Source organism: Nannobrachium achirus, assembly GCF_963921795.1.
Source record: "Nannobrachium achirus genome assembly, chromosome: 21".
NCBI lineage: Eukaryota > Metazoa > Chordata > Actinopteri > Myctophiformes > Myctophidae > Nannobrachium > Nannobrachium achirus.
Genome location: NC_137828.1, coordinates 32,693,890 through 32,709,690, shown reverse-complemented (window position 1 = coordinate 32,709,690; position 15,801 = coordinate 32,693,890). Strand labels below are relative to the sequence as shown.

Here is a 15,801-nt window from a genome sequence, read left to right as displayed (position 1 = left end):
AACTGAATTCCCCAAATGAATGAATTACAAAACTCTAGGCCATCCTTCTGTTCGGAATTAGGCTAGTTAAGACGAATAGATAGATAGCCTACAAAAGATACAAAAGTTGCATAAGTCAGTCTGAGAAGCATAGGCCTATAGGCCTATGCCTATATTTGGACAGAAACCGCGGCCAGAATCTGATAAGGTCTGAATATGGCCGAATAATTAGACTATATTAGGCCTACATCATATAGGGTTTTATTTTCATCTGGATGTTTGTGAAACATACATTGTTTTGTTTTACTTTTTTTAAACATCAATTAGGCCCTATCACTTAAAACTCTAATTGTCATGCTTTGTCATGATTAATTAGCCTCTAATCTAATCGTGATATGCATCTAGGCTTTTAGTGGCCCAATGACAATCTTGTTTAAAAGTGTATGCTATTTTCTTTAGCCCAAAGAAATTAGTAGTAGGCTACATGCAGTTACACCCCCTTCCCCCAACTAAACATCTAACACCTCGACGTGTATTCTAGCCTTAGTTGTTTCCCGTTGCCTATTGCTTTAGGAAATGGAAATCAAAATGGTAATTGTTGTGTAAAGATCCTCTCCTCCCTCCTCACTCCCTCCCTCCTCTGCATCTCGTCTGAGCAATAAAGTAACTAAGTACATTTACTCAAGTACATTTTTTAGGTATTTGTACTTTACTCGAGTATTTCCAATTTCCAGTAGGCCTAGCCTACTTTTACTGATACTGCACTCTACATCTCGGATCCAAATATTGTACTTTTACTCCACTACATTTATTTGAGAACTTTAGTTAATAGATAGACTTTGTACATTTGGATTATTATTATTAGGCTACAAAAAACATATAGGCTATTAACCACTTCAACCCTATATAGGCTACTTTTCGGCCATCTGAAAATAGATGATCTACAAGCTCACAATGCCTCGTGATGCAACGCATTGTGAGCTTGTAGATCTGCTTGAAATCATTTTGATGCCAATACTTTTGTACGTTTTGAAATCCCGACTTTCACTTGTATTTCTACGTTGCAGACAGTAATGATACTTTATTACTTTTACTTGAGTAAAAGATGTGAGTACTTTTTCCACCACTGCTCGCATGTGTAGTGTAGTGTAGTCTGTGAACCTGCCGCTTCACTGTGACAGGCGCTCTCTCCAGCCTCAGCCCTCATTGGGTCCAGGCTCTAGCACTGAGTGCATAAAAAGCAGCTTGAGATGAGTGGCAGAGGAGCAGAGGAGCAGACAGGCACAGTCTGAGACAGTTGAAAGAAGCTATAGCCTACTCAGCAACTCAAACTCAAAACTGCTGTAGTAACAGCTGGACTCTTTGACCGAGAACAATATTCACCTTCAAACTGATTTTTATTTTTTCTTCACCTAATATATATTTTTGTAATTTATTTATTTTTTTGTAATTTAAATTATTATTATTATTATTATTTTTGTCCTCCTTTTTCCCTTTTACATTTTTTTATATGCATCGATCTTGGCTCAACACCTTGTCCAACATGATGATCATCCTCGCGGAGTTCCTGGTGGTCCTGCTGAAGGTTTGCTGGGCTATGGTGACCGCCGGGGCCAAGTGGGTCGTGCGGCCGAAGGAGAAGAGCGTCGCGGGACAGGTGTGCGTGATCACCGGGGCTGGGAGCGGTCTCGGACGGCTCTTCGCCAAGGAGTTCGCGCGGCGGCGAGCCGTGCTGGTGCTGTGGGACATTAACAGCCAGAGCAACGAGGAGACCGCGGAGATGGTGAGGCAGATATACCGCGAACTGGACAACCCCATACCCAAAGATGGTAAGTCGACCCTATATTGAGAATTAAAGGAGTAGTTCACCTACAAAATTACTTTTTTCTATCGATTATTCACCCTATATGGAGACTTGATATTATGTCGCTTTTATTCCTAAGACAATAATTTGATTAAAATAAATGTAGGCTACCCCCATTGATTCCGGATGGGGACACAAATGCATTCGCGTCTTCATCCGGAATCAATGGGGGGTAGGCCTACATTTATTGTAATCAAATTTTTCTCTTTGGAGTGCGACAAAAACAAAAAACTATTGAAGTCTCCATGAGGTTAGTAATTGATAGGCCAAGGTAAAAAGTCATATTTTGGGGGTGAACTAGCCTAGGCCTAAGCTATGATTTTTTATATCAGTGTCAGTGTTTCTCTAACTTGAAAATGTCAAGGTCTCCCCTTAACTCTGAGTCTCAAAGTGTGATCCACTTTGAGAACCACTGTTTTATAGTATTCAGAGTGTCATAATTAGGCTATTGACAAATCTTTAAAAAGACAGGATTTTGCTATGCTTCCCATATCATGTAGATGTTGCACACTCACACACTCATACAGGACCTTCCTGTAGTCTGTAGTTCCTGTAGTCTTCCAAAGTCTGTTTACTTGTTTCTGTGTTCTGCCTCATTAATTTCACAAGTGCTGTGAATAGGCGACTGAATAGCCAGCTGCACAATTATGTCACAGCTCCTTAATAATAGAGCAATATATCACGATGAGGAGCTGTAACAACTGTGTAAGCAAGATCACCCAGCTATTCAATTATCCAATTCATATTATTGCATAACTCCAACTTAAAAAAAAAAATTAGGTTGCAAGTTATTTTCATGTAGGCCTATTATCATAATCTGTAATGCTGGTTTCCAGTGCTATTTTATCCGTATGACTTTTCCATCGACATTCTAATTTGCCTCCCATCTCTTTTGCTTCTCTATAGGACCAGTTGGCGGGGTAGAAGAGGTCCCTCCTTTCCAGCCCCAGGTGTACACCTATGTGTGCGACGTGGGCAAGCGCGAGAACGTGTACTCCACGGCGGAAAAGGTGCGCCGCGAGGTGGGAGAAGTGGACATATTGATAAACAACGCCGGCGTCGTCTCGGGCCACCACCTGCTAGAGTGCCCCGACGAGCTGATTGAACGCACCATGGTGGTCAACTGCCACGCACACTTCTGGGTGAGTTGCATCTTCAGCACCTTCGATTGTGTATCTTTTTGTGCCGTGATTCTCAAAGTGGGGTCTGGGGACCCCCGCCCCCCAGGAGGTCCCCGGCTAAATGATGGATAGTCAGGAACCAAATGGACCCTCAGCTCTGGGAGCGCACAAATGGAACCAAACGGACCCATTCCATTTGAGGCTCACAGAGTTATGAGGGTCTGTAGGCCTTATGCATGCCAAACTGGGGGTCCTTGAAATCAGAAAGTTTGAGAAGCGCTTACGTAGTGGAATAGCTGTAAACAGCACTGGAATAGGTGAGAAAAGCATCCAGTTGTGCTGTTGTTTGCAGCCACTTGACCTTCATCCCTTTCTGTGAGTAGTATGTGGACATTGTTATTATTTCCATTATGATAACATCAGTCCCATAAGACATCTGCTTCGGTTTCCATGAGCACAATGTTATCAAGTGTGTTCAAGTGGTGCCAGGTTCACAGGAATGTTTCCACTGTGTCTTGCATGCCTATTCATAATCCTATCCCCCCGTGTGCCAAACACAGATTCAGGGCCAATTCACTTTGCGTTTTGTGTGTAATCTCTGTACGTGTGCGCGTGCACACCACACGCTCGCGTATTTGTGCGTGTTTTGTGTACACACGCTCTTGTCAGGGGCGAGTCTGACCGAAAACAGCAGCCCCCATTGCATCTTTAAGACTTCAGATGGAGTTAGTTTGGGTCTGTCAGAGCAGTCACTGGGTTGGGTTTGAAGTGGGGAGAGAGGCAGCTGTTTGGCAGTGATCCCCCTGGTATGTCAGCCCTCCTCTGCTCTGTGCAGAGCTGCACTCGTACAAATCTCCCTTCCGTGATGCCAACAGAGAGGTCTGTTTGGTCTGACACTGACTTGCATATGACAGCTACGTTTTCTTGTTGGCAGGCCATGTCCGGCTTTTACTGTGTGATATAGCTCCATTTGGCTTCATCTCCCTGGCCTGCTATAGTATGAAGTGAGCAAGGTGTGCTTGATGGAGAAAATATGTAGTTAGATATAAGTTAAAGCTGTGGTGCTGAAGCGTGTGTGTGTGTGTGTGTGTGTGTGTGTGTGTGTGTGTGTGTGTGTGTGTGTGTGTTAGGGCTGTCACGATATGACATTTTACATGACGATTAATTGTCACTCAAAAAATTGGCGATTAACAATTTAATTGAGTTTTTGTCGTTGATAATTACGTTTCTGTTTGGCTTTTAGGCTTTGAAGTTGTACATGGTAGATATGACACATAACCTAAATATACAAAGAAATTACTGACATATTTGACAACTGACTACTTAAAAAATAACTTTGATAGTGGAAATAGCCGATCTACAAGCTCACAACGCGTCGCATCGCGACACGTTGTGAGCTTGTAGATCTGCTATTTCCACTATTTCGGACATTTTTCAACATTCACGATTATGACGATTATTACAAAATAATTGCGATAATGTCAAATAATCACGATTAGACGATTATGTAATAATTGTGACAGCCCTAGTGTGTGTGTGTGTGTGTGTGTGTGTGTGTGTGTGTGTGTGTGTGTGTGTGTGTGTGTCGAGAGGACAGACAGACAAAGTACCCAGCCAGGGCAATTAGAAGCCCATTGAGAGGCACATCCTTGTTGATAGGGGTGGGGGTGGATTGGGTGTGTGAGTGTGTGTGTATTGGGGGCATCTTCCACCTCCCTTTCTAATCATTAAGCAAATCAGTATTGAGAGGTGATTGCATTGCTTGGCTACGAGGACCACCCCATGTGGAGTGACTGTGTTGATGGTGCACTAATTTGTTTAGAGACCTGCTGTGGAGTCGTTCGTAAAGCCTGAGAGTCTGTGATTAGCTTGTTTGCAGGCCCTGTACTGACTATTTAATCTGTGACTGTGTTTATCATTGTTGAGTGAATTGGATGGTGTTCACAGTTTTGGCTCGGTTGTCCTTTTAGATAATTGAATAGGCGCTCTGTGCATAACCATATAATCCTAGGTTTCCAGAGGGTGGCATACCCGTTTCCTGGGTTTCGAGTTCATTTCCTCATAGCTTCATTTCTTGATAGGCTTAACAGCAGATTTGAACTGGGAACCAACGTGAAGGTGTCATAATGCGTTTCCAGTTCAAACCTGCTGCCGAGCCAATCAAATAAAGCCATGGGAAAATGAACCTGAACAGGAAGCGGGAATGCCATCTTCAGAAAATCCGGGACGGCCGTTATGAGACTATTCTTAGTTATGCTGTGAATAGCCTTGGTGATTTGCAGCTCAGCTTTAATCAAGCACAAATGTCTGGCGTTGTCGAACAAGGTTGTGTATTAACACCCTTGGTGGATGCTCCATTCAACCGGTCATGCGCTTCTCTGCTGGCCACCGCCGCATCCCATTTAGATCCAAGATGTGAAGTCAGGATCCAGTGGTTGGATGAGTTGGGATTCTCATTAGGGGTCCCCGGCTGTGTTCTCTGTTGTTCTATGGAGAGCGTGGTTTCTTTAAGGGGTGGGCCTGATGAAAAGCCTGGCCTAATGAATGGCGACAGCCAGAATGGAGGATGTGGTTCATTAAAGACACAAGCTGGATGAATGGAGCTTAACTAAGAGGGACCTGTTCGCTTTCCTCCCTTACACAAACACATGGTACAGTTGCTCTCTGCTATGCAGGTGGCACGTTGCACAAAGCTTTTGTTTTGGTTGTGGAGCTTTTTAAATGCACTATTTGTGGCCCATGACTCACCCTACAAATACCCCCATTAGATAGAGCATAGTCATACAATGTCTGCAGTGGATTTTAAACCCAGTTTATTGAGGCACAAGGCTTTGTTAATTGAATGCTGTCACTGAAAGTATATTACAGAGGGGTTTTTATTTTCCTTAATTTTTTTTACTATTTTCCCAATTAAGGGATTACGTTAGAAAGTGGACCAGTTATTGTCCATCACTTTGATTTTACAGAGGCATTGCGTATTGCTTTCTACCTTATTTCAAGCTCTCTTTTTATAGCCTGTCATCTCACTATTACTTTAATGTGTTAATGACGGATGTAAACAGGCTTTGGTCCATCATCATTGTGTGATCCACTTTCAGGAGAAGGGAAAAGTGAAATGTGACAAAAGCTTACCTTATTTGGCTTGCCCAGCATCACAAAAATGTCTTGTGGGTCCACAATATCGAGGGCTTCTTAGGGAAGCATTTACATCTAAGCAACAGCGCCAACATATCACTATTAATAAAAGTAATAGTAATAATAATGATATTAACATTAATAATACTTCAGACTTATATAGCACTTTTCTAAGTACTCAATGCCACTCCATGTCTACACCCCCCAAAAACCTTGGACGTGTGCAATTTCCCACCCACCACCACCTCCAACCACCCAGTTTCTCCAGAGCAACATGACAGCAGGTTCACGGCTCTCCCCTCCATCGACAATGTGCTGCTGTGTGTGGCAACAGGGCAGGGTATAGCCAGGGTGCCAGATGGAATAGAGAAAGTGCTTTCTCCTTTTCATTTTGTGTGCAAGTTTTTTAATTTTGTTGGATAGTACGGTGGGAATGGGGCCGGGTTGGAGGCATGAGCAGGAAGTGGGTGGTTATCTTAGAGAGAGAGAGAGAGAGAGAGAGAGAGAGAGAGAGAGAGAGAGAGAGAGAGAGTGTGTGTGTGTGTGTGTGTGTGTGTGTGGTGTGTGTGTGTGTGTGTGTGTGTGTGTGTGTGTGTGTGTGTGTGTGTGTGTGTGTGTGTGTGTGTGCCAGGCCAGCCGGGCTCAGACCGCACACCGTTCCTCGCCTCCTTCCACGGGCCCCTCTGACTCGCCCTCAAACTGATTTGGAGTCAGCGAGTGCAGCTGCATGAGAGTCACGGAGGCCAACACTGTTCATCCGGCTTCTGCTACACACACATACACACACACGCAGTCTCACACACACGCGCACGCATGTGCACGCAAGCATGTGCACGCACACACCCACACACACACGCACACACACACCACACACACACACACACACACACACACACACACACACACACACACACACACACACACACACACACACACACACACACACACACACACACACACGCACACACAGCACTGACTCAGCGCCTGACTTCCTTCAGGTTTTATGAGGCAGGGGGTCATCCCTTGTAATTGGCTTGATGCTGCTTTGATAAGTCCAGCTGCAGAGTGGTGGTACTGGAAGAGCCGGGCGTTTTACGCATACAAGGCGATGGGGAGTTGTGCTGGGAAGGCTTCCGTTGTTTTTCCGACGATTGACTCAACAGGTGCTTGTGAACAACAGGCAGTGATCCCACAATCTCGTGGAAATATTTCTGCTCTCTTGTCGTTGCCGCCGTAGCGGCACAGAGTCCTAGAGCGAGTGACGCAGCCGCAAAAGAGGGAAAGGAAGGAAGAGAGAGAAAAGGAAGGCAGTTCTGCCCCATCCACAGGCAAGGCAAGGAGGGTAATGGCGAGCTGCTGCCTGACCCACTTATCTGACAATTGGTTTCTTGTCTGTGGATCAGCTTGACGAGATGCCAGGCGACAGGAGCCAAGTTCCGCGGGCAGCATTCCTCTTGCAGCCAGAGAAAGGAACCAGCCAGGCAGAAGGGTCCTACTTGACTGGTTTTATATGGCCCCTCCTCGAGCTCCGTGCACCTGTACCCCTCACTGGAGCCAGCCAGGGCTATTCCCATGTTAGGCCTCTCCCTTTCCATGTACCTGCTTAATGTGTCTGGGGAACAAACTGGGTTTCTGGGAAAAAGAGACCGGCCTGGCTTGTTGATGCGGTTGATTGCCAGGCAAATTGGACCCCGCCCCAATCCGCTAAGCGTGGGTTGGTGGGACTGCTGTAGCGGCGCAGGTTTCCTTTTTTACAGGCGGACTGGCCACTGTAATCAGTGGTCACCAAAGCATTAACCATTCTAACACTCATCAGGGGAGAGGTCAGCCCAATTAAATGGCCATCTGGTCCTAAGCAAATGCCAATATTTTGCTCATATTCCTGTTGGTCAGACGCTAGCACTAATGCAGCCTGACACCCCAGCTGCAAGAAGCTTTGTGTGGCTCTACTGATCCTGGAGACAACAAACCAATTAGGGGGCGCCGCCGGGCAGAGCACCCCCACATGGGCGAAGGAGGCCCGGCTGTGTCGACGGGTAATTTAGCGGAACAGGGAGCGTTGAGACCCAATTACAGCGGCTCTGATGTAAGACACGAGCTCCTGTTTGCTTTCACACATTTCGTGTCTAAGAGGTCAGCGGAGGTCACAGCCACATGCCATGAGAGGCAGGACATCATGGGGCAAGAGAGGGAACGGTCAGACAGTCACGTTTAGCCCATTGTCTACAATCTTTGCTTCCTAGTTTGTTATTTTCATACGGTTCAGCAAAAATGTCCCCATTTACTGTATCCCCTGTTCAGGCTTGGTCTTGGCGTATCGTGCCAGACCAAGTGATTCCCTCCTCTCAGATGGGTGCAGTGGGAGTAGGGCTGGGAAGCTTTGGCTCCAGCCAGGTACGGGCATATCTTGAGCTAATGCTTCATTTGCACGCAATCCTCCCTCACCCACTGTCATCCTGGCACACAGAGGCCTTTCTCAGCAATTGTTTTCGGGCCTCATATTCCTTCTCCCCCTCTATTAGGGCCCCCACCACTGTATATTGTAGCAATTTCAGATTTAATGTCCTGGAAAAGTGCACATGTTTGGAGCAGAGTCAGATCAGTTATACCTGGCTACAGAATGACTGCAAAGGTCTCCCATGCCAGCTTCTTAAAACCTTTTGGCCTGGATTTGATTTAATGCTTATAGTTGCATTTGCCTAGCATAACAATGGGGAGTAAGAGATCTCTGAACTGCGGCGGTTGTCAAATGCGATCAGTGCTATCAGTTCAAACATTGCACAGTTGACACTGGAAGTTAATATGTCAGATAGAGTTTTGCTGTACTCCAGTTTTAATGAGGCATTCCTCCTCTGCCAGTGCATTGCATAGCTGTACTACCTAGTACCATGCTCTGTACTTCCCTCCAGGAAAAGTTTAGAAAGGAGATTAAATCATCCTCGTTTCAGACCCACACTGACCATGGCATGCTAACATACCAGCCACTACAGTCTGTAACTGTTCATTTGTATCATCAAACATAGACTGATTTACAAATGTATTGGATTTGTATTCCCTCTCTTTCTCTCTATTTATACACAGAAGTAAAAGTCTCGTAGTCTGTTACTGTGACACTATGCTCTTCACCATAACACATCTGAATATAGTAATGGAATTAGCACTGCTACAACAAAAGGCCTGCTGGTTGTTTGTGGACCTCCTAGGGGGAGAGTGATTGGTCAATTCCTATAGTTGCTGTCACACGTCACACCTGCTGATTGGCCCATGCTGTGCACAGGGTAACTCCAAAGTCAGCAGACTAGGCCAAATGAGAAATGGAGAAGTTAATAAACTGTAACCCCTCCATCTCCTCCCCAGACAGTGTTGCTCTTCTCACCACCTCACTAAAAAGCCTCTCATTGGATCAGCCAGTGGAACCACTTAGGCTCTCACGTGGCAAACGGCAAAACACTTTCATCTCCTTTTTCTTGTCATATTCCGTGAATGGATTGTTCTTTTGACCGCTTCCCGGGCAGGACACAAGGCCGTGTGGGTAGACATGGGGCTGAATTGCATTGTGGGAAAGTGTTGAGTGAACGGAAGCCTACGATCGGTGCTGTCAACAACTCTTTAGACTCAGGCCCAACATCGGGTACCAGATCTGTGTGGGAAGAAAAAAAAGCCAGCACTCCACACACAGCAGAGAACACATACACACAAATGTGCGCCTGCACAAATTTGTCAGCGAATAATCACTGCAATTCCCACCTACTATGTAAAGTTCATCAAATATGACCAATATAAGTGACTATAATTGTTATCCCCACTTTCAAACTATACCTCCAGTGGCTAGCTTTATTTTCAAAGACTGTTATGAATTCTCATTCAAGGGCCCCCTCTCTCTCTACATCACCATGGAGAAAGAGACAGAAATGGCGAAGGGGACGGAGCGAGAGGATCAAAGGGCTTTGGCACAGACGAGCTGTACCAGTCAACTAACCTTCCTCCTTTTCTCCCCCTCCTCTCCCTCTGTTTCTTCTGTCCTTCTCCCAGACCACCAAGGCTTTTCTCCCCAAGATGCTGGAGCAGAATCATGGTCACATTGTGACGGTTGCCAGCTCTCTGGGCTTATTCAGCACAGCTGGAGTGGAGGTTAGTACCAATGCACAACCACACATACATACACACATCCATCCTTCGTCTGTCCCAACCAGTGGCTTTCTGAAAAAGACCTCAGAATGCCAGCTAGCACACTGCGCCGGGGAGGGTAGACCCACTCTCTTGCTGTCCCACCACCCGTTAAATTAAGGGCCAGAGATGAGCGTATAGAGTCCTCTATCTGCAGCAGTGGGGGAGTGAGGCCCCTATTGGGCTCTGGCCCCGGGGCCAGAACGAGCTGACAGCTCCCAGAGGGACAGAGACATCTTCATCAGCGCTTTGTGAACAGAGTCAGGCTCACTCAGTATTCAGGTCACCGCAACATCCAATAGACTAGGTTCTGGTTTCCCTCCCTATAGTTTTTTAATTACGCTATTCAACTCTTCCCAGAGTTCACTTTCTTTTTGTGTTATTTTAATGCATATTAAAAATGTTTTAAGTGCAGTCATTTATCTCTGTAACAATTGAAAGAACTAAATGGGTAGACCGCCTTGAAGGCTCTATTTTGATAATCCTTAGAGAATGTGGAGTTCTGCTCATTTATCCTTGGAGGATGGTGTCATTTTCAGACGGGCTATAGGGACTACTGGGCCATTTGCCTGTGTTTTTATAGCTGCACGTTTGCTTTTGTTGTACAAGCATTCATCCATAACGATAGGTCTCCCTTCAAAGGGACTGAAGCGTAGTCAATTTATGTTGACCTATTATGCTTCCTGGAAATGCCTTGTATGTGATTTCAGGGCTGCACATTAATTTCAGGGGTGGGGTGGGGTGGGGTGGGGGTGTGGGGGGAAGCTGGCATCAGGGCCTAGGCCTGTTATGTGGGCGCAGTCAAATCTCTTTATCCGTCCCATGTTTAGCAATGTGCATCTGTGTTTGCCCAAGCTGTGTTCAGAAGATTATTTCCACGGCAAACCACATCAAAACATGACCGCCAACCTGAGCGGTCTCCTGATGCACGGGAGAAGAATGCTAATGAAACCGTAGAATGGAGGACAGGCTTGCTGGGGGTTTTGTGGCCGTGTCATTAACAGGAAGGAGAAACCTCTGCGCCCCCAGGGCGTTTTTGATAATGTTCAGCTTGGTCCCAGGGTGCAGGCGACGCAGCCGGGGCAGAGCTTTACAGGGCTAACCTGTTCTCTCATTATTCCTCCCCAGGATTATTGCGCCAGTAAGTTTGGTGCCATCGGCTTCCACGAATCTTTGAGCCACGAGCTGAAGGCCTCAGAAAAGGACGGGATCAACATGACTCTAGTGTGCCCCTACCTGGTTGACACGGGCATGTTCAAAGGCTGCAGGATAAGGTGAGCTTTACTATGTGTAGCTCTGCATTCCGCATTCCTGGGTTTCTTTCTTTCTAATCTCTAGCGTGCCTATATAATGTCATTATAGTCGTACATTTTCAAAATGTTCCACACCTTTTCTTAAATAGTGACGAATAGCAGATGATACAAGCTCACGCAGTGACACAATTTAGCACGTTGTGAGCTTATAGATGGTAAAATATAAAATAGCGCCTAAGTGGTTAAAGGTGTCCTTGCACCTGAGAAGGGCATGCTATCATCTCCATTCCAATTTTCATTCATGTGAAATTGCCTTACAAACACACAAACATGCTCTTGAACACGCGCACACACACACACACACACACACACACACACACACACACACACACACACACACACACACACACACACACACACACACACACACACACACACACACACACCCATTTGAACTTCAAAACAGCAATCAAGGTAATGATTGTGTTATAGGATATTAAAAAAGTCCCCTGGCTGCCGTGGTGAGTGTTTCATCCAGACAATGAGGGCTACTTTCCCAGCAGAGAACCCTCTGAAACAGGTGCACCTGGGCTTAACTCCCCTCCCCTCTGTCACTGTAATAGCCCTTTGTGGCATGGTTAAAACCAACAGTTAGACCCTTTTGTTTTTAGAATCCCACCATGAAACCCTCTCCCTGTCCATGTACCAGAAAAGCAGTTCTCAGCTCTACGGTCTAATCTCTCATTTAATCTATCTTTTAAAATAACCCCAGCATGTCCCTTGTTTGTGGGCAGACCGCAAATATGGTACGCTACCCCTCCCCACCCCTCTGTTCTGCATTGTTATGGCTTCCACGTAATGCGCTTTGAATTAAAATAAACATGAAACATGAAAGCCATGTGACTACGTTGCTGAAGGGCCTTTACATATGGTACAGGAGAAATAATGTTGGTTTCACTAGCTTAGGGTGACCATATTTTCATCCGCTCAAACCGGGACGCGAACCACTGTTGCCTAAAACCGAGACCCTCAAAGCAGTGCACACGTTACCACTCACGCGCGTACCCATTCTCTAACGTTGGTGTACGCGCACACACGCACTGCAGGGTTGCATACAGGCAGTGAGTGATTGACAAACAGCCTCAGCGTTGAATTCAGACACGCAATGTATTTGTTCGTGTTTTCTGATTGGTTAGGTGAGCATGTTTACATGAAAAGAACATGTTAAATGTCTATGCAACCACTGAAAACAGCTACTATTATTTTAATTCTGGCAAAAACCGGGACAATTTTGTAGTGAATGTTGAAAATCGGGACATATTATTGTTTTAGAGATATTTGTCGGGACACCGGGACACGCAGCTTGAAAACGGGACTGTCCCGGGCCAACCAGGGACGTCTGGTCACCCTACGCTAGCTACGTGTCTGTGTATCCTTAGCACAAGTTAGCAGAGCTGTCAGTAACCTATATGAAAACCTTCTATCTGCAGGAAGGAGATTGAGCCGTTCCTGCCTCCCCTGAAGCCAGAGTTCTGTGTGAAACAGGCCATGAGGGCCATCCTCACTGACCAGCCTATGATCTGCACGCCACGCATCGTTTATATGGTCAACTTCATGAAAAGGTAAGCTATGGCCTGTCTAATCTCCAAATTGTAGTTAAAGGTGCTGTAAGTAAATGTTTTGGCTAAAAAGTAAAAGCTCTATATTCTGATAATATCAATAATCAGTAATCATTGTTATGGAGTGTTAGTCAGCTCTTTAGTAAACACAAAATACCTTTTCTGGTGGGGTTGCCAGTTTCATCCAATCAGGAAAGAGAACCCATTTATTAGTCTGCTCTTTTTTTGTGTAGAATCAGTAGTTGTGTAGTTGAGTAGGTGTGTAGTTGTGTAGTGTGAGTAGTTGTGTAGTTGAGTAGGTGTGTGTGAAGTATGGGGTTGTGTGATCCATGTGAACAAACAACAAACAAACCGAAGTGTGTAAAGCCCGGATCATAGTCGGGTGTAGTCTTTACGAGTCTTTTTGAGTCATGAAACTACAACGTTACATCATTCCTCGCGGTGGAGAGCTTTCCACCTCGAGTCCCAACACATCTCTCTGTTTTTACTATCAGACAGACAGGCTCTACACCCCGTTCACTGATTGGTCAATCTAGACTAGTCAGTCACGGTGAATAGGACTCCACCGTGGCGTACTATGATGGCCTGCACTTATTTTCTGACTTGAGGTGGAAAGCTTTCCACCTCAAATTTGCGGTGGATAGCTCTCCACCGTAGACTCTGATCCGGGCTTAAGGGGAGAAATGAGAGTCAGTGGACAAGTACTGGTAGACAGTGGGAGTGAGAGTGGGAGGGCCGTCACAATCACCTCCAATTTAACTTAAATCCCATATCCTGTATGAGTTCACTTTACATTTCAAATTGTATTTTCTGTTTACTAAATAGCTGGAGAGCCGGAGAGAACCCTGTTAACGGAACACAATATAGAGCTAATTAACACTTATTTTAGACAAAACTGACTCTTAATAACTGACTTTTAATTTGAAACCTTCCCCTCTCCATTTCTTTATTTTCCACCACCACACTGAGTCATACTGTATCTTTTCTTCACAAGCCCTCTAGACTTGTGGTCCTAATTGGCTTCTCTTCTTGTCTTCCGCAGCATCCTGCCCTTCGAGGCCATTGTGTGCATGTACCGGTTCCTGGGCGCGGATAAGTGTATGTACCCCTTCCTCGCTCAGCGGAAGGAGGCCATGAATAACAATGAGGCCAAGAACGGGATCTAGGGAAGTGCTGTTTTCAACACACAAGGGGGCACATCAAACTGCAAGCATGAGGATACGACCACTGAGGGTGTATTGGGAAAGACGGAAGGGAAAAACAAGACTGTATCTAGACTGGTGCACTTGCGTGGAGCAAGGGCAATGGTTTACCATATTGTTCCTCTGGAACAAGGCAAGCTGTGTACTACACAAAGGATTTATTTGACTTTGTTTTGTCTATGTTTATTTTCTAAGGTTTGTTTAAATAAACCAACATCTATATACTGTGTCACTAGTTTTGAAATCATATGAAAAAAAAAGGTATTCAGTAATTAACTATTTACGTAATGTAGTCACCAGCCTTATCTAGTGTCTTTGTGGAAATATACAGTATGTTACTGTATGAACAGTAAGAAAAGAAATCTGTGTCACTTTTTTGTTGTTTTTTTTTTATTTGTAGACATGCACTGTAATTACTGACTCTCTCTACACTGCCAATCCTGTCTGTGCAGAAACGGCAAAAGAAAAACACATTTCAATCACAACAAACCCCGGTATCTCCAGAGGCTTGACCTTAATCAAAAAGGAACCCCACAGTTTGCAAATTACACTGCTCTGATTGTAGCTTTGTACTCACTGATTGCAAAGGTCATCAAATTGTGATGCAAAGGTCATCAAATTGCGATGAAGAAACACAATTTTTAATTTACAACATTACGTTAATGTAATTTTCTTTTCTTTTTATGTGTGTGTTTTTTTTTGTCTGAGTTTTTGTTTTTTGTTACAAACATGTAGCCTAGATGTTGCTGATAAAAATGGTCACCGGCGCTCCAGTTGGATTTAGCAGTCTATATTTGGCCGACTGGGAGTCTTCACAGGGCAGTCCAGATAAAGATCTGTTGGATGCTACAGTGTCCTTTTAAATGACTAGGTCTCTGTGGACCAACATCTTTCCAAGTCTGGGTGGGAGGGATCAATGGCCTGAGCTCAATTAGGGTTGTATTGATATTGAGAGAAGGTTTCTCTCAATATCACATTGTTTGGATATAGCATTATTATAATTTTTTATGTTCTTGTAAATTCAGAATTTACCAACAGTACGTTATTGGCAGTAAACCAGTCATAAGAGATGAAACTCCCATCAGAGTGATGGTCCAGTCTGATGTATGTATGGTTGAAGAAAATGTATTAAGACACTAGCTTACCATATTTGTTCCAAAGTGACGCTTTCACTTTGCGCCCCCATCGTCCACCGTGTCCAGTAACAGTGAAATGTAGACGTTAAACTGTTGTGAGCATCCGAGTAGCCCAAAATGACTGTCTCCATAATATTTGTTGTATTGATATTTTATATACCTTTTGGAAGACAAGAGTCTTTTGAATTTCAGCTACATTCCAGTAGGCATCATTCCTTCAGTCACAGCGATGAGCCTAAATTCTCTACCTCTTAATTTTTGCCATTTGTTGACAGTATATGACATAAGCCTCTTTTTGTAATTTTCTGAAGACTGCTCCATTGCG

The 15,801-nt window shown here is 44.8% G+C and overlaps 1 protein-coding gene across 1 annotated transcript; it reads left to right on the top strand.

Annotated features, from left to right (window-relative positions):
* Positions 1 to 1,522: 1,522 nt before the first annotated feature.
* rdh10a (retinol dehydrogenase 10a) lies at positions 1,523 to 15,801 on the top strand (the record flags this gene model as incomplete). Its single annotated transcript, XM_080751939.1, has 6 exons — positions 1,523 to 1,808; positions 2,750 to 2,985; positions 10,132 to 10,230; positions 11,395 to 11,540; positions 13,010 to 13,141; positions 14,181 to 15,801. 6 exons carry the CDS (start codon positions 1,523 to 1,525, stop codon positions 14,302 to 14,304), a joined length of 1,023 nt encoding a protein of 340 aa, XP_080608065.1. The 3' UTR covers positions 14,305 to 15,801.